At 48.3% G+C, this 20,246-nt stretch overlaps 1 protein-coding gene across 1 annotated transcript in view; it reads left to right on the top strand.

Annotated features, from left to right (window-relative positions):
* Positions 1-20,246, top strand: part of BAIAP3 (BAI1 associated protein 3) — an 86,178-nt gene that overhangs the window by 10,361 nt on the left and 55,571 nt on the right. Inside the window, exon 2 of the mRNA XM_076073720.1 lies at positions 9,830-9,987. Within this exon, the coding sequence (XP_075929835.1) occupies positions 9,854-9,987 (134 nt within the window). The 5' untranslated portion in view covers positions 9,830-9,853. The remainder of the gene's footprint in view (positions 1-9,829; positions 9,988-20,246) is intronic.

Below are 20,246 nucleotides of genomic sequence, written 5' to 3' on the forward strand. Positions count from 1 at the left end.
GCATGCCGGTCACGCATGGGCCACGACATCCACCTGTGTTTTGCTCGTTTGTTGGGTTCCTCGCAAGCGACGGTCACCCCTCTTCTCCCCCCCCCCCCCCCATGATTCTTCCGCGTGAATGGGTGGCGGATACGGGGACGTGCCACGCGTGTTGTCATGTTTTCACCGTAGACAACATGTGGGTCGAGCAATAACCCTACTAGCCATTGCTCTCGCTACGCAGAGAGACGGACGGACGGACAGACGGACGGACAGACACACGCACACAGGGAGCTATAATTCACGAGTGTTTGTTTACCGCATGCACCACGGTGGGCCCATGCCGACCATGGGTTGCACGCACGTGAAATGCGTGTGCGCACCGCATGTAATATGTGGGTTGGGCAATAACCTATTGCTGGGTGTGCTCGGAAGGAACACACACACAGAGAGAGAGCGAGAGAGAGAGAGACGCAGTCATATTTCCCTACGAGAGAGTGTGCGGTGCCTTGCGTTGTGGGCCCCTGTGTAGCCGAAGCAATGCCATCATCGTGCGTGTCGGTGACCATTGGCACGTGCGTGCGTAAACACGCGTGGAGCAACAACGACCAGCGCACGGGAGGGAACGTGAATGAGTCCGTGCGAATGGGGAGAACGTGGGTCCAAATGCATGCGGAAGGATCAGGAACGTCATGCGTGTGTGTGTGTGAGACAGCACTTTGCCCTAACAGTCTGTTAAGGCTATATATTGGGGGTGAGGAGGATGTATTTTTTATGTGTTAGGGTGAGGAATGATGTTGTTGGTTAGCCTGGGTACTCGGAGAAAAAGAGACACTGCCATCATTTCCCCCCTGTGCGTGTGTGTGTGGACGCGTGTCCACGCGCTCGATGCGTCATACAGAGCAGGCATGTCACACGCATGTGGCATGTGTATGTGTGTGTCTTTGCATTGTTATGTGCGTAACTGGAGCAACCCACCTGTTGTTGTTGCTTGGTACGCAGGGAAAGACACAGGCGGTCAGTCATCGTTCCATGCGAGCGTGTGTGTGTGTGGACAAGTGTTTATGAATTGCACTGTAATTCGGTGTTTCCACCCAATTAATAGTACACCTAGCCTGGCACAAAGCGCTTCGGCGACGTCGCCGCCACTTAGTGGCAAACGGAGGTTGTTATGCATTACGTGGTTATGCGCTATGTTGGCCGTACACAGCTTAAGCATGTGCCTGTCATGTGTATGTATGACGTGTCGTGTGTGTGTCGTCATGTGCGTGTCATGTATTATGTCAGAACGTACACGTGTGTGTGTGTGTGGGCTGTAGGTAAGCGGTAGTGCATCGGTTAGCGCGCTGCGCTACAAACCCGGCAACCCGAGTTCGATTCCCGCTCACGGCCAAACACCGGTGGCAGATATCTCAATCGGTCCTGGGCCTTCTCCTTAGGTGGACTCAGCCTCAAATGAGCTACCTGGTGTGATGTGTAAAAATAAACCACTGGGGAGACAAAGGCGGCCGGGTGTAGTTCTGGTGCTGGTCACACAAAGATAAAGATCACCCATATAGCCTTAACAGACTGTAGGGGCAAGTGCTGTTAGCGAGCACCTATGAAGGTCGGAACGGTACACGAGGGGGTGGGTGGCCAGCACCACGCCCGACCGCCTTTGTCTCCCTAGTGGCAATATTTACACACCGCACCAGGTACTCATTTGAGGCTGAGTCGACCTAGGGGAGGCCCGGGACCGGTTCAGATAATCGTCACTGGTGTTGGCCGTGAGCGGGAATCGAACCCGGGTCGCCAGGTTCATAGCGCAGCGCGCTAACCGATACACTATCGCTCACACCCACCCACCCACTCGTGTGCCGTGCCGGCCTTCATAGGTGCTCGCCAACAACACTTTGCCCGCAACGATTTTCGTCTTTTTTTTTCTCTCGCCGGCTGAGCAAACCACCTGTTGACTGACGTTCGCTGGGGCGCGCAGAGCGAAAGCGATAGCAGTCGTGATTCAACGTGAATAGTCGAACGCGCGTGTGCCCTGCATTTGGTATGCGCCGCGGTGCCGCACACACCGTGTGTCTCACGCTCGTGCCCATGCACGTAACACGCAACGCGTGTACTGTGTGAGTGTATGGGGGTGGTGAGCTGGTGAGCGTTACTCCGGCCACCTGGGGTTCGATTCCCGTGCCGTGGTTAACGTCAGCGTGGATTATCTTGAAGGCGTCTTGTGTGGGGGGGGGGGGGGGGGGCCTCTTCCTCGGTCGACTCAGCCTTAGGGCTATTGCCCGGTGCGTTCTTTCATCATCAGGAAACGAAAAGGGCCGGGCATGCCTCGAGCTACACCACCAAACTCGCGCGTGTCTCGATCAGTCTCAATAGGTGAACCTGATGGCGGTCACCCCGGGGTACCACGGTACTCCGGCCCTCGCATAATGTCCGTGATGCAGTCATTTTTAGTCTGTTGATGGTCGGCGATGCGGCAATCGACTCATCTCGGCGAGCTGTGCACGATGCACGATTCAAAGTTAAATTTTTCGACAACGGATTTTTTTAATGCTATGATTGGCGTTTCGACATCGCGGAGTGTGGCACTGATTTCGGATGGATTGATTACCCCAGTCGCGGGGTGAAGTAACACCCCTGGGAAAAAAATAATGTCCCAGAAATAAAACATTTCATTGCCTCGGCCAATTTTGTTTTATTTGGTACCCCGGGGTACCGCCATGAGGATCAGGTGCTCGCTAACAGCACTCGCCCCGAGCAACAGTCCGCATGCCTACGCGGCGAGTAGCGGGATGATTACTTGACCATACTTCACCACGCTCGTCTGTGCGAGTCGGTCAAGCTTGGGGGGGGGGGGGGAGCATAGACGTGGAAGCATCGAAGTATGGTTCGATGGAGTTTCCTGCGCTGCCCTCTGCTGCCCACCACGCAGTCCCGCGGGAGCCTCTACCAGCCCGTTGGTGCATGGCGATCGTCCATCCAAGCACCGTGCAGACTCAAACCCTGCGTAGCTTGCGATATCTGATGGTATCGGGTGCATTCTCGGCGATTTGCTCATATAGGCAATCGTAATAGCGATAATGCAACGTTTGCCATTCGTCACACTGACTCCCAAATAGTAAATATAAATATATTACACATTATACTGTACTGCATACCACAATTGTTGCACTCCGTAACCTTGTCAAACAGGGCACTCACCCAGTACAGGTGTGTCACTAATTGTCTTTGGCCACGCCAGTTGTCAAGTCAAAATGATTTCTTGTTCACTTGAGGTTTGACGCCCATTGGTGCTCTTCCCTGCTTGCAGGCCTGAGCCAGTGGTAGAGATTCATCGTTCACATGGCGGGGGCCGAGTCTATCCATAGGACAACCACTTTTGACTTCTCGACAAATTTGTTTCTTACGTTATCGACCTCGGAGCGATGATGGGCCGGGTCAACCGCCCAACCAGGATTTGAACTCGCGATCTTCCGATTGTGAGCCGCTCCATTTCCCTCCAATCCCCGAGCCACCTGGCCTCATTAATAGGGGATAATGTTTTAACTTGGTGGGGGCATTCTTCAAATATGGCCGTGGGTAATTTCTCCAGATTGGCCACAAAAATTGTCCCATCCATTAGGATGTTGCAGTGCATTTTACCCCCAATTCGCGGTTGGGTAATTTATTTGGTATGCTTGGTCTCCCCCTTCTTGTTCTTCACGCCCGTTGACAGCTGCAGAAGTAGTGGTAGTGTCATATTTTTTAAAATTCATAGGCAGGACGTAATCCCACTAAAAACAGGAGGCGGTTTTGCAAGGGATACGCGCGTTTTCACCTCGTAAAGCTAAAGAGGGCAGCTTGAATTGCCCTACATCTGATCAAAACAAATGCCACTTACAATGCCATGTACAACAACATGAATTAATAGTTGGTGGGACACAAATCGAAAAGCACAACAGAGCACTTTATACGTGGGTGTAATATATAGGGCAATCATTCAAGGTGGAATGGGGTGAACGTCGGTGTAAAAAGGGGTGAGTGAGAGCAGAATGGAGTGTTTTTGTGGGAATTGAATTTGATCATTTCAAAGCAGCATACCAATGTGGCTTTAAAGAGACAGCTCGAGCAATTAGTACATGCGCGTGTGTTTCCTGCTGCGACACGTGAACACTGACAGATATCGTGGAACGAAAACTGAAAAGTGCAGACAGAAGGCATGCATGCTGGGAGTTAAAACCGAGAGGCCGCAAGAGGAACACATTGCACATAGATCAGAGAGGAAATGCACATTTAGAGACGTAAATTTTGACCGTTATGAAACGTAAGTGGGTTGGGGTTAGGGGACCCTCGCTATACAGGACGATGGCCCGTGGACGGGACTGGTGGCAGAATGGTCATCTTGCTCAGACACGCTTGAGGAAGAAAACGACCGCCACGCAAGTGGAGCAATGAAATCAGCTCAGGTGCAGCAGCAGCAGCGACGGATCGTGGGATCGCAAGGGTCGCGAGGGGAGAGCGCCGACGTGGGGAGGCCTTCATCCAGCAGTGGATGCCTCACGGCTGTTGATGGTGAAGAGCCCCCACTGACACCAGGATGCACTTTTGCGAGAGCCACGTGGGTTTTTTTTTATCTCACGAGGATTGGGGCAGCGTGCATTAGTCAATAACTCCTTGGGACATTCACCCTAACCGCACCCCATCGCATACGATCTAAGAAGCTAAGCGGAGTTGACTGTTATGGCTTGCCAGTTGTTGTAGGTGCGGGGCTGCAAGGTGATCAGGAGATGGCAGTGCTGAGTGTTACCCCCCTTTGTGCACGTGCTGGGTTTTCTCCGGATTCGTTGGGTTTTCCTCGAACGCGAAGCCAAACACGGTGAGCTTTTTAAGCATCGGTTGATATTTCCTCGATGAATTGTTGTTGTACCTGTGTCGGTAAGGGTTCAACTCATGCGCCGCCCAATAAGAGGCGTGGCTCGTACTGGTCGAGCAGCGATGAGGAACTTGCACATCAGGATGACGCATCACAACTGCTATGTAGCCCGCTGTTGGAAATCAATGGGGAAGTCGCAGCGATGTCTTGAAAAAATCGAGGTGATTTCACCTCAGAAGATTAATAGAGGTGATTCTTACCTCCCGTTGACAACCCCTGAGCCAGTGGTGCAAAATTCCACGTTCCAGTGGCAGGGGTGAGTTCACCTGTAGGACAACCGCTGTTGACTCCACAGCAAAGTGGTACTCGGTTTATTGACCCTGGAGGGATGATGGGCTGGAGGGATGATGGAGGGATGATGGACCCTGGAGGGATGATGGGCTGGAGGGATGATGGAGGGATGATGGACTCTGGAGGGATGATGGGCTGGAGGGATGATGGAGGGATGATGGACCCTGGAGGGATGATGGGCTGGAGGGATGATGGAGGGATGATGGACTCTGGAGGGATGATGGGCTGGAGGGATGATGGAGGGATAATGGACCCTGGAGGGATGATGGGCTGGAGGGATGATGGAGGGATGATGGACTCTGGAGGGATGATGGGCTGGAGGGATGATGGAGGGATGATGGACTCTGGAGGGATGATGGGCTGGAGGGATGATGGAGGGATGATGGACTCTGGAGGGATGATGGGCTGAATGCACCTCCAATCGCGCTCGCTGCACTCCTGTGAGTGACGTGGCCCGATTACTTCGGGTGCCCAAGGTCAACAACAAACAAAAACACGGAACAAAAAAATGAAAAGTGCTAAAAAAAAAGTGTGCAGATGTGCCTGCTCGTAAATACGATGGGTGGTGGGGGGGGGAAATCACTTACCATGAATTAAAATAGAAGCCATCTCCACTCACGGCCTGGATATTACGGCGAGCATATAGAGAGAGACAGAGAAAGAGTGGGAGAGATAGAGCCGTGGTGGTGGTGGCAGGGGAGGTAGAGGTGGCGGGGGGGGGGGAGAACGGATAGAGCGATTTTTCCATTATACGTCTTGAAAAGAGTGACACGGCGCATTTGATTAGATGTGAGCAGGCAATGAGAACCTGTGGCACGTGTGTCCGATTGACAGGGCATTATACGTGGAACCCCCATCACGGTTGCTTGCCTCTCCCCCAGCTCTGTCTACCACAGACCTGTGCTTAGATGAGTGCAGCCCATGCGACTTCTTGTAAAAAAAAAAATTGTAACAACGTGAAGCTGTAGCCCTGCAATTTCTTCTTCACTCCGCTGCTGGCAGAAGGGCCAACAATGTTACACCATGCCACACCATGCCGTAGTCTTGTCATATAGGGCAAGTCGCCTAGCACAGGTGCGTATTACTCACTAATTGTCTTAAAACGTGGAGGAGGATACATTTACCGCGATTGGGTCATTCGTCCAATTTGGCCACGACAATTTCCCCACGGTGGATGTCTGTTGACAGCGGTGAGATTTTATTGGTCTAAAATAAAAAAAAAGGGTTTAGGTAAAGGCGCGGCCCTGCAGTTGCTCGCTCACGTCCCTGTTGGCGGAACGGCCTTCACTAGAGGTAGATATAGAGTGCATGTGGCCTACTCTTCAATTCTGGCCAGACGTCTTGAAGGAGAATTGAATAGCCATAATTTATTCCACCACACATGGCCTGTCAATCGGCTCACTGTGGTGTCTGTGTCTCCATTTATACTGCTAAGGGGGGGTGGGGGGCAGTGGGCAGTGGGGGGGGGGGCAGTGGGGGCAGGGATATGGGGATTTAAGAAACCATTGTTTCAACCTGCCGCACCGGGACATCGAACCAGCAGCCTCTGGATTTAAAGTCCAGCGTGCTAATCATGGCACCGCAGTCGCAGCATTCTCCTTCCTATCGTGATGTGCGGGCAGCATTGCACTGCGCTCGTGCATTCTGTCCATTGTGGTGGACCGATACGATTTATGGGACTGCTATGGAATTCGATGACACTATTTTTTCAATACATCTGAGAGGGCTTACCTTTGACTTCTAAAATGGCATTAAGCCAAGCAAAAATGTTGGTGTTTTTAATAATTCATGCACGCGAGAGTAAACATTAGCAATTTCCCGGAGCACACGTGTACACCTACAGCGTATGCATGACCTCCATACACTGTACATGCACACACACACACACACGTACGCTGCACTTGTAGAGTGTATAGAGGATATACTCGCTGCACGTGTACACACACACACACACTTGCAGAACGAACAGCGTACACGTGATGTCGGTACGTATAAGGTGCCAGTAACAGGTAGCTCGATTTGCTTGCTTTCTATCAGATCTGCCGTCACACTCCGCTTGAGGTGAATTACTTGGCTCACTGATTATGGGGATTGTACATTTTAATTATTGTTTCGAGACTTAAAGCTATTTTGAACGTTAGCCTGACCCCCCCCCCCTGCCCTTATACGATGGAAACCAATGAACTGTAATTTTCCATTTGAATATATTCGATTTCAGCTTTTATTTGTTTACATTTCTGAGAATTCAACTTGATTATATTACGACTGTTACATTTCGGCTCTGTAGCCCTTCTAGAAGATGATCAGAATCAAAATAATTCACTCACTCCATCACAGTCGTCTAGGTATGACAGGTACCATCACCAGCATAGACGATTGCAGCCAAGGAATAGCTCGCGTCCGTGAGGACGTTTGTTCAGGAGAAGGAGTAATGAAATCAGCTCGTATGATGGTGGAAGGTGGATCGTTACATCGCAGCTTGGAGAGTTCCTAATCCAGCAGTGGATTGATCATGGCCGATGGTGATGATGACCTATCTGTAGAAAGCCATCAGTGGTTTCCTTATGAACAAAAATTCCCTTGCCGTGGGAAAATGGAATTTCCAGCACTGTCTCTGGGTCAATCAACAGAGACGATCAAGGAGAGACTGATATCATCGGTTCGACTGCACACCCTATCCGACCCTAGCCTCATGTGGGTGCGGGTGCGTGGGGAGCGGTCGCGTCTTGGCCAGTGCGCGGCGCGACAAAACCCGGTGGCCTGAGTTCGATTCCCAGCCATGGCAAGCATCAGCGATGGTCATCTGCATCGGTCCTGGACATCACCTAGAACAGGGGTGGGGAACGTCCAGCCCGCGGGCCGTATGAGGCACGGCGAAATAATTTGGTCTGCCTGCCCTGCCAAGGCAACCGCAGGCGGGGCTCGAAATTCAATAAATCTAGGAGCAAAACCTGGAAAAGCAGTTGCGAGTAGCAACATCGTCAATACCGGCTAACATCATCACACGCCTAGCCAAAGAGAAGCGGTTCCAGCCATTACATTAGGGGTGAGTTAATTAAATGTTTGACCAAATATAACAGGCTAATTTTTCAGTTTATAATTTTGTATGGCCCGCGAATGATGTTATAAATATCCAAATGGCCCTTGGCAGAAAAAAAAGGTTCCCCACCCCTGACCTAGAACCTAGGTCGACTCGGTCTTAGACGCGCACCTGGTTCTGTGTGCAAACAGGACTTCAGCCCAAGAGCCTGAGTAGGCTGCACGGAGTGGGGTGTGGGGGTTCTTTGTGTATTCACATACATATTCAGCGTTTTATTGAAATGCCTGTTTACGCACCAGTACCACCACTCCGGGTGCCCACTCTGAGCAGCGACGAATGAGTCGAGGCTCCGTTAATTAAAGCTCCACGCGCGCGCACTCCATGTGTCTTGTCGAGGCGCGTGCGGGCATGTGACCGCGTGCGAATGAATGAACGAATTTTAAATCCTCACCGGCTCGCTCATGGCGGTTGGCATGCGGCCCTGGCCGAGGGAGAAAGGCAGGCACACGCTCTCGTTTACGCAATCATTTTTTCGTGAGTCCTTCTCTACCGACCAAGCCCGCTGCACCTTGAAAAGGCCAAATGATTCTCATTACATCCCACTTTTGATTTCGATTTTTACAGATTTTTTTTTTTACTCCTCTCAACGATATCTCGATTGTCTTATTGCAATTTAGGAGAGAGTTAATACGTCTCGATTGCATTTTCCACCTGAAAATACATTTACATGGCATTAGGGAATGAATTATTACATAAATGAATAGAGTGCACCCGTCACGTGAAGTCCTTCAGGGGTCTGTCATGTCGTTGTAACCCTATTAACATATGGCTGTATGGTAACCCACCGCATAAATGCATCATCCCCTCTGTGATGGACCCACTTTGATTTTATTTATATTTTATTTTAATAATTCATGCACGAGAGGATTTATTTAGTCTGCCTCTGATTGGAAGACTCTAAATATTAACAGGTGAATGTCCTACGATCACCTACAACTGAATCACCCTCATCTCAGAAGCTCAGCAGCGTTTTGTTCGTAGTTGAATGGGAGACCGCCTTGGGAATATCAGGTGTTGTAGGTTTGGCCTTCGTGGTGGCCAAGAGATGGCAGCACAGCAGATGATTCATGACTCTATCTGTGTGGAACTTGGAGTGTTACCCCCCCCACCCCGTCCACCTCGTATTTGTGGGTTCTCTCTGGATTCCTCCCACATGCCAAACAGTCTTCAGTGGAATTGGCCAAACATCCCGATTCAGGACCTGCCTGGACAAAACGGTCTTGAGACTCCTCAGTCAAAGCTTCCCGAGTAAAACAATCAACCCCCATGGCTGAAACAGCGTGGCCGAGGCCTTCAGCCAGCAGTGAATAGACAAAAGGCTCTGAAATGTTTATATATTTTTTATTATTATTACACTTTGCAACTGGCGATAAACAAACTAACGGAGCGTTTAAATCGGTTCGTGCCCAGGCGCTGGGTGGATTGTCGCACCGCAGTTTCGCGGTAGGCGGCAGCGTCGGCTCGGGTTAGTCCCTCATCCAGCAGTGGATTGACCGTGGTTGCCGCCGTCGCTAACCGCGCTTCGTGTCGCTCTCGCCCCCCGCGTTCCCCAGCGCGAGCGCCGCGTGACGACAGCCATGGCCTCGGTGAGGAGGAAGTCGCAGAAGGAACGGGTCCTGCTGGCGCGCCAGGCCACCATGCCGGCGGCCCCCGTGCACGAGGGCATCCTGCAGGCCGCCCGCGCGCCCATCTCGTGCTTCTCAGCGACGCCGTGAGTGATCCCCCCCCCCCTCCCCGAAGCGCTGGGAAAACGGAGGCGTTCCGTCGGGAATTCCGTCAACCCGTCAATACGACTCGCTTCATTTTGTATTGTCAAGTTCATTGTTGGGTTCAGCTTTTCCGAAGGCACTCCCAACTTGCTCCCCAATATTGTGTGTATGTACGTTGGTCTTCCTTCGCACCGTACGTAGCCAACCGTGCTAACCGGAGGTTGCGGGTGAAGGGCAACCAACTCAAGACAAGTCGTCATCGTCCTTGCTACACGTTTGCACTGCGCTTAACGGGTGTTTGGTGTGATGAGGTACGGTCGAACAACTGGCACGACGTGGCGAGATATTTATCTGGCAGTGGATTGTTCAATGGCTATGAATTATTATTGTTTGACGTTCCACAATAGCGGCGCGTCGCGAGTCGTCTTCAAGTCTCGTCAACACCGTTTTGTATTGTCAAGTTCATTGTTGGGTTCAGCTTTTCCGAAGGCACTCCCAACTTGCTCCCCAATATTGTGTGTATGTACGTTGGTCTTCCTTCGCACCGTACGTAGCCAACCGTGCTAACCGGAGGTTGCGGGTGAAGGGCAACCAACTCAAGACAAGTCGTCATCGTCCTTGCTACACGTTTGCACTGCGCTTAACGGGTGTTTGGTGTGATGAGGTACGGTCGAACAACTGGCACGACGTGGCGAGATATTTATCTGGCAGTGGATTGTTCAATGGCTATGAATTATTATTGTTTGACGTTCCACAATAGCGGCGCGTCGCGAGTCGTCTTCAAGTCTCGTCAACACCGTTGTCTGCGCTTGTGCAAAATTATAATTATCGTTAAAATAGCGTCTCGGAAATTTTGCGAGATGTTACCTTTACCCGACAAAAATGATGGCTTACGCTATGTTGATAGTTGCGCAGTTATACAAAACAGTTGCGTAGAAGCACCCCTTACTGTATATAAGCACACAAATTATTTGTTGGTGATGCTGCTGTATTTCCAGTGGTATGTGCCCAAAGACAGATAACCCAAAAACATTTTATATATTTGTAATTTTTTTTCATTTTAAGGCAGTGTTATCGGGCGAATGTGTTTATTTTCATAATACAGGTTTGGGTTCAGATCGCGTAAATACGCATAAATACGCGATCTAACAAAAAAAACACCTGTGTTATGGATGATATTGGCCGTGAAAGCCTGCGTGTTTATTTTCGTTTGGCATATGAACACAGTTCTGGTTTAGGCAAAACATGTGTACATTACACTGGTGGGAGGAAAACACAAATGGATACTTCTGAGACAAGTACACGCGTACTCGTTGGTTCTTTCGGTAAAGTCGCGTAGGTGAAAAAGTAAAATAAATTAAATCACGACGTTTCGATTGCAACACAAGCAATCATCTTGCTGAAGTAAAAAAATGTCTTGCTGTGGTTGTCACACCTGATGATGATTGCTTGTGTTGCAATCGAAACGTCGTGATTTAATTTATTATACTTTTTCTACCTACGTGACTTTACCGAAAGAACCAAAGAGTATGGATCCTTGCAGTCACGAAAACTTCAAATCTAGAAAGTACACGAGTTCAGATATAACCATACCTGGCCTTGCTCCCAAATGCTGTGCTTAAATTCACACTCTACTGTCATTCGTGTGAAGTGACTTGATTGCCAGCGTGTATAGGAAATGTGCCCTGCGTTAATCATCCTTCTAAGCAGGGTGTATTTATTCTAAAGAAGTGTGGTGACGCAATGCCTTGCGGGTTAGCGAGTGAAGTGTGTCGAAATGAGCTACTTTGTCGGCGCGGTGTGCATTGCCTGGCAAGCTGACTCATTTGATGAGACACTGAACGTCGAAGCGGCTCCGCGGCATCGCCTGTATTAACAATAATAATAACAACAACGCCAGCTTGTGAACGCGCACAGTATTCGCTCATTCTTGAAAGAGAGACAGAGAGAGAGACTCAGAGGCGGGAAGGCAGCAGCCAATCGGTGGGCCGGTGCCAGCGATTAGCACCAGCTCTGCAGTCCTCGATATATTAAGATGTTTATACTTCTGGAAGGAGGGAACCAGAGCATCTCGGGAAAACCCAGCGCTGTGGGCCGTGTTGTCAAAAACGCCGTTGTTTTTTGTTTTAAGTACAGAGACAAATGTGACAAGGAGATGTGCTGTCGGTTAATTTGTTTCGTTACTTATATTCTCCAGGACAACACGTGTTTCTGATTATTTTTCGGAATGATGATAAGATCAGCGTCCATTGACAATGCCAGCCACCTTGAGTTATTTGTTTTGTTTAATTTAAATACGCCTTTTTACCCTAGAAAGCCTCGCTGAGTCTCACAACTCATTTTTAGAGGGTGCAGAGTAACTTGCAGTAAGGGAGCGGTGAGGCTGCTGCTGCTATATGTAACCCCAATTGAGTAATTTGCAGGTCATCTTTCAGCTCTGGAGATGTTTGGCCAATACCAGTTACATTGCATGGGTTATTTTTGTTAGCTATGCGAGGACACCGGTGGTCCCAGAGGAAACCCACGCGGAACAGGGGGCGAATATAGAGACTCCACATGAATGGGCGGCCCGAGTCGGGAATCGAACCCAGGGTCTTCTTGCGATGAGTGTTGCTCTACCGCGGCCACCCTGCCACCCAAAAAAACGTGCGGAAATTCAAACACGAGCACCCGCAACGCTTTTCCATCTCGACCAAAACCTCCCACGTCTCCCAAATCTAGCCAACGGCACGACCCCGACAGCCCCGAGATCTTTATCGCGGATAATCCGTTTTTTGACGCGCTCTCCGCTATCAGCTGGTTTTCATAGCACTACTGTCCTGGTGGAAATATATGACATGGGTGATCATTTAAGGCTGAGTACACTTAGGGGAGGCCCAGGACCAGATCTGATATCACTTCCTACTACTAATAATAACCGTAACAATGTTTGGTTTCATATCGTGTCGTTCATACATCTCTCGCAGGCAGTAACTAAGACGATTAGCCAACCAGGATGTCAGCCATCGCCAGGTATCGAACTCCAGTCACCAGGGTCATAGCAGAATAGTCTAACTAATGTGCTACCACTCCCCAAATGAGTTCAGCAGTATCTCTGCTAATATTACGTATATGTGTATTTACGGTACACACATATCTAAAGCACTACACTACTATATTCTTGGTTCTTTCGGTAAAGTCACGTAGAAGGGAAACAATAAAATAATAAAAATATAAAACAATACAATTCTCACGACGTTTCGACTGCAACACAAGCAATCATCATCAGGTGTGAAAACCACAGCAAGAAAATTTGAAAAAAGTGGCGTTTTTTTAACGTTATCACTACGGAGAGCGATTTGGCAGTTATTCAAATGGACGAGTCCATCTATGTTCGGAAAAGAGGAGGGGGGAGACGAAAATAATGGATGCGGTCTGAAAGCCACCGTAAGCGTGAACAATCAATTAAGACCCGAAATGGTTTATCAAATCCTTCCAATGATTGCTAAGCCAGAATCCATCTTCTCAGTTAAAATTGTCTCTGTGTTTGTATATGTAGATAGCCTCATGAACGAATCTGTCATGATAGCCAGATGGCTTGCAGATAACCTCTATCTTGGAGAAGTCAATGTCATGTGAGCCTACTGAATTATAACAGTGATCTGCCATGGCCGAGGTGTTGGTCCTACCGTGTTTTAGGTCTGCTTTGTGTTCACGAATATGGTCCAAGACATGTCGTTTGGTTTCTCCAATGTAACTACTACCAGAGAGGCAACTTAGTTTGTAGACGCTAGGGTACAGTATGTCCGGAATCACATCTTTTACAGACAGAACCAGATCACGGATTTTATGTAATGTGTTGAATCGGACCTGGATCTTGTGTTTATTCAAGATTTTGGAGATCTTTTTTGTTATCCCCGCAATGTAGGGTAAAGTGATGGTTTTGAATGGCTCCTCAAGAGGGTCCTTCTTCATGGTTGGAGTGATAGCTTTGTGGATTGTGTCGTCGGAGTAACCATTAGCCTTAAGAGCTTGGTGTACGTGCTTGAGTTCACTGGCTATGTGTTCCTGGTCGGGTATGCATTGGGCTCTATGGTGCAGAGTCTTGATGAGGGAATTCTTCTGGGATGGATGGTGGTGGGAATCCGGTTTCAGGTAAGCATCCGTATGGGTAGCTTTCCTGTAGACAGAGTGGCTCATTGAACCATCAGATCTCTTTTTTATTAAGACATCCAAAAAAGGTAGCTTGCCATCTTTTTCGACTTCCATGGTAAATCTGATGGCTGGGTGTATGTAATTGATGTGGTCGAGGAATTGGTCTAGAGCAGGCCGGCCATGTGGCCAGATGACAAAAGTGTCATCCACGTACCTCTTCCATAAGGTTGGGCGCAGAGTGGCAGTCTAGATGGCGTCAGTCTCAAATTTCTCCATGAAAATGTTGGTTACAACCGGAGATAGGGGGGAGCCCATTGAGGTGCCCTGAGTTTGTTTGTAGAAAGTTCCATTCCAAGTGAAGTATGTATTGGTTAAGCAGTGTCTCACCAGGGGGGGTACCTCAGTGTTTAATCCTTGATGAACCAAGTCTTCAATGATTTCGATGGTGTCAGGTACAGGAACTTTGGTGAATAAGGAAACTACATCAAAATTAACAAGCAGGTCGTCTGGGGACAGGGAAATACCCGTGATTGTCGATACCAGGTGAGTAGAATTTTGTACCGCAGAGGTGGTTTTTCCAGTGAAAGACCGCAGGATTTCAGACAGAAAACGAGCCAGTTTGTAGATGGGGGAGTTGATAGTAGAGACGATGGGACGAAGGGGTGTATCTACTTTATGTATTTTTGGTAAGCCGTATAATCTTGGTGGCCTGGCAGCAGAAGGTTTCAACGATAACTGTTTGGTTTGATCAATTAATGCGGTTGAATCAGAAATGATTTTGTTGGTTTGTATGACGAGGCTGTTGGTGGGATCTCTTTTTATTTTTGTATAGCTGCCATCGTTGAGTAATTCTTGAATTTTGTTGTTATATTCTATTTTATCCATGATGACAGTGGCATTGCCCTTGTCGGCTGAGAGGATGACAATGTCATCCCTCTTTTTTAATTTATATAATTCAAAACGCTCATCTTTGCTGAGGTTGCTAGCTGGCATCTTAGCGTTTTTGAGGGTTGCAGCGATGTGACCCAGGCCCTTGAGAGCCACGTCTACTTGGGCAATGAGTACATAAAATCTGGTTCCATCTGTAAAATATGTGATTCCGGACATACAGTACCCTGGCGTCTACAAACTAAGTTGCCTCTGTGGTAGTAGTTACATTGGAGAAACCAAACGAAAATGTCTCGGACCGCATCCGTGAACACAAAGCAGACCTAAAACACAGTAGGACCAACACCTCGGCCGTGGCAGATCACTGTTATAACTCAGTAGGCTCACATGACATTGAATTCTCCAAGACAGAGGTTATTTGCAAGCCATCTGGCTATCATGAGAGATTCGTTCATGAGGCTATCCACATATACAAACACAGAGACAATTTCAACCGAGAAGATGGATTCTGGCTTAGCAATCATTGGAAGGATTTGATAAACCATTTTAGGTCTTAATTGATTGATCACGCTTACGGTGGCTTTCAGACCGCATCCATTATTTTCGTCTCCCCCCTCCTCTTTTCCGAACATAGATGGACTCGTCAATTTGAATAACTGCCAAATCACTCTCCGTGGTGCTAACGTTAAAAAAACGCCACTTTTTTCAAATTTTCTTGCTGTGGTTTTCACACCTGATGATGATTGCTTGTGTTGCAGTCGAAACGTCGTGATAATTTAATAGTTTTATATATATTTAATTATTTTATTGTTTCCCTTCTACGTGACTTTACCGAAAGAACCAAGAATATGAATCCCTGCAGTCACGAAAGCTTTAAATCACTACACTACTGCGTAGGTGTTCACAGTTGCGTTGTACAGCTCTCAGAAGTGGTTTCAGGTTGTACCATGGGGTTGTTCAGCTTGATGTCCGACGTTTCGTTCCATACATACATAGATGTTCTGGGAGCTTATTTAGGAACTTAATTCAGGAACTCATTTCATTTCCCAAAGAAGCTCCGAGCACGCGGAGTAAAACGTCGGTCAGCCATGTCGATTAACGAGTGGTACAACCTCGTTGCTATGGCATCGATGGTCCGTTTCCAGCACCAAGGCCATACATTCAGCGAATATTTACAGTGCCATGGTGTGGGCCATCTGCTGTGAAGTGCACTTTGAAGACCCTCGGACATTGTTCACAAGAGCTCGCCAACTTAGGCCAAATTGTCAAAAAAATAAAATGGAATTACTTTTCTTTTGTCATTTTTACAAAAAATTGTATCCGAAGCATCCATTCTAAACTCTCACAAAGCAGGGCCATCCATTGTGTTCGAGAACAGCTCTCAGAAAAGCGGATATCAAAGAACTGCTTCAGAGATCCCGGCAAGTGATATTTGGTCCATAAAGCATTGGCGCAGCATTTTTCCACCTGTCCTGCCACGTGAGAGTACGAATGTTTCTTCGCTTGACAAACTGATATATTTTTTTTATCCTCAGAGCTGGAATTTAGGCAAATTTAAGTGCAGAACCAAATTTTTATACGATGGCCTTTTTCTATTTATGTGTGCAGTCATAGGTGACCGGGCTAAGACTCATTACCCTTGAGAACCCATTTTAATCACGGGGCTGCTCTCTGAATTCGGCTGAATTTCTCAATTTTTAAATTGCCTAATCCCACTGTAATCTAAGAGAACAAATCGCCCACCCACTTTACCCTCCAAACCCCCGTCGCCCCAATTCGCGGTGATTTTGATGAACTGTCGCGAATCAGCATCGCAGCCGATTTGTAAAATGTGTCTTGCCATTTTTGTCGTGAATGGTAGCGCCTCTAGTAGCTGCAAAGAGGACGTGACATTGTTACATGGATTGCACGTCGATTCTTCCTCGCGCGGTCAATGCTTTGTCGCGCGCTTGTGAATCTACGTCACTTATTGACAGCGGTGCATTTCTGTTCCCACAACCTAGTTATTGACCATTGAATAGTTTTCATAAAAAAGGTTTTTGGGTTAGATCGCGTTATTTATAAATGTGTCGTAACCCTCCACCACCCGACACGGCCAATCAGCAAAAAAGTGTCACGTTGACAAAAGACAAATAGTTCACTACTTTAGCCCACCGGTCACAAAAAGTTTGAGTACTCAAACTGTAAATGTTGTGGATTCACTCTTCAACACACCGGTGGGCTAAAGTAGTGAACTATTTGTCTTTTGTCAACGTGACACTTTTTTGCTGATTGGCCGTGTCGGGTGGTGGAGGGTTACGACACATTTATAAATAACGCGATCTAACCCAAACACCTTTATTATGAATAATATTGGTCGCGAAAGCCTACTTGTTAAACTGAATAGTTTTACATCAAACTAGGACCCATATCTAACAGAGAGGCGTCCTCACCGATAAACACGCTGCAGTTCGCCCGCATTGGTGCAAGCAAGTCTGGTGGCTCTGCTGATGAGACACTGAATGTTGAATCGATTCTGATGAATGTATGTACTCCCAGAAGGAAGGCCGTGTGTGGCTGATAGAATATGTTGAAAAAAAATCCAAACACTTTTATTTGTATATATTTTTTATGCGGAGGGATATATTGTCTGCTTACCATATCACATTCTTGAATACAAAGCCATATTGCCTCATTGTGCATTATAATTGGCTCTCAATTACAATAGGGCATTTAAATATATATACAGGTTTAATAAATAATGAAATATTTGCTGCGTTTTTTTCCCTGTAATGTTGAGGCACAAATTTTCCTCGCAAAAGAGACTATCAACAGACTCATCGCGTTTGGCATTGAACATAGCATATATGGAGTGCTCTTGCCAATAACATCTGGTAATCCATCAGCGTTTGTGAAACAAGCCTGACTCTACCGATGAGACCCAGATGGTCTAAACCGGTTCAGGGTTTTCTTGCTAAAATACATTTTGCTTGATATTGGTCTGAAAAGTCAATGTAGGCCGATTTACGAAAGACATGTTTACATATAGAGACGCAGAATGGAGTTGTGCCCTATACTTGCTCCGTGAATACTACGATAGAATGTACGGCACATTGTCAACTATACTCACACAATCACGCTACCTCTGAAAACCTCTGCTCTCACGTGGTCGCAAAATGCGAGATGGTTCTCCAGATTCCGTGAGCTTTAATCTCATTACATCCGTCATTTATTGGCATCACGGATGAAAACTGAATTCCGTCGATGCCGCACACCTGGCCTGCTATTTTGTCCTTTCATTAAGCCCCCCCCCCCCCCCTGCTCCATTGTGGACTCGTGCAGCAGTCACTTCCTGCAAGGGATTACCCGCATGCATTAAAGGAGCCCACTCTCGTCTTATCTTAAATGTCTCACACAGAAGCGGTCGATACAGATCAATCAAAGCTCCGTTTCACCAGGTGGAAGTCGATGCAGCACAACGCACGTGTGTGTGCGCAGACGTCTGAGGGTGCGCGCGTGTGCGTGTTTTTCGGTGGCGCGGTGGTTAGCGGCGCCGCGCTATGAACCCGGCGACCCGAGTTCGATTCCTGCTCACGGCCGTCAATACCAGTGACGATTTTTTTGAACCGGTCGACTCGGCCTCAAATTGAGTGCCTTTTTGCGGTGTGTAAACATCGCCGCTCGGGAGACAAAGGCGGCCGGGCGTGGAACCGACCGCCCACCCACACTCGTGCCGTGCCGGCCTTCGTAGGCGCGCCGCTAGCAGCACTTGACCTCAAAAGTATGCTAAGGCTACACGAAGGATCTTTGTCTTTTGATTGTTTTAAGGGGGGACGTTTATTTTCGAAAAGTCGTGGGGATGCGGCCACAGTGGTGCAACGGTCGGCACAATGGACTTGCGATGCCAGAGGTCACCGGCTCAATACGATCCGTACGCGTGGCAGTTGAAACAGTGGTGCGTGTTTATTAAAATCCCATGCCTCTTGTCCACGCAGCATTATAATTGGGTAGACCACTGTTAGTCGAACTGCAGGTCACGTGTGGTGGAGTAAAGTGTGGGTGCTGCCACCCTTCTTCCAAGACATCTGGCCCAGCGTGGAAGAGTAAATCGACACACTCTGTAAGGGGCTCGCTCGAGCTGGTTTCCTCTCGTGGAGGGCCCTTCTCCCAGCAGTGGCATGAGCACAAATAATCGCAGCGCTGCGCCTTCACCTTCTCGTCACATATTGCTCGCTTCCAGAAAGCGAGCAATATACGATGGACAGGACTTGTTGTTTCTTTGTCCCTGGCGAGTTCGCCGCCGCTTGAAGGGAAGGGCTCCTGAACCTTAAGGACTGGATCCAGAATGGCAGGGGTTAACCCCGCGATGATAATCAGCGCAACAGCCACGGCGGTGGCGATGGTAACGTCGATGCCACGTCCTGACGCTGCTTTAGAATTGGCCACAACTCGTTAGCAGGGGTTCCTGAACTGTCCGTGCGGAGTGTTGTTCTTCTCTTTTCCGCGCGTAAATTCCTCCTCCGTGCATTCCGACGTAAACATTTTAAAAGGTCAAGTTAAAGGTGCAAGTGCAGCTTCGCAATTGCTCACGCCAACGCTCGCGGAAAGGCCTCCATTTGGAGGGGGCTATCGAAAGCCCCCCCCCCCCCCCCGATAGAGGGTGTTTGACTTACTCATTCGCACTTATGGGACATCTTGGAAAAAACTAAACTATTTATCAACAATTTTTATTTGACCAGGAAAGGCCCACTGAGCTGCATAGCTCTTTCTTCAGAAACGACCTGGCCACAAATGATAGCTCAACAAAGCGGCCCATCGCGTGGAAATGTATTGCAGCCAAATACTCTAAACGCACGTTGATTCTAAATGTGGGTGGAAGAACCGGAGGACCCCGGAGAAAAATTCACGCGGCCACGGGGAGAACACGCAAACTCAGGGTAAAGGGATTGAACCCACGACGTCCTGTATACCGGGCGAGGTCGCTAACATCTCGCCACCGCGGCACACCAAAACGAGGTGGGAGTACCCACACTTTACCCCAGCACACGCCACCTGCCGATCATAGACGAACTGTGGTGCACCGTATTCTTGGTTCTTTCGGTAAAGTCACGTAGAAGGGAAACAATAAAATAATAAAAATATAAAACAATAAAATTCTCACGACGTTTCGATTGCAACACAAGCAACCATCATCAGGTACGAATGAATGAGAAAACAAACACATTTTTATTTAAAGCTTTCGTGATTGCAGGGATTCATA

Source organism: Petromyzon marinus, chromosome 43 (genome assembly GCF_048934315.1).
Source record: "Petromyzon marinus isolate PM22_M1 ecotype Great Lakes invasive population chromosome 43, UKy_Petmar_22M1.pri1.0, whole genome shotgun sequence".
NCBI classification, from domain to species: domain Eukaryota; kingdom Metazoa; phylum Chordata; class Hyperoartia; order Petromyzontiformes; family Petromyzontidae; genus Petromyzon; species Petromyzon marinus.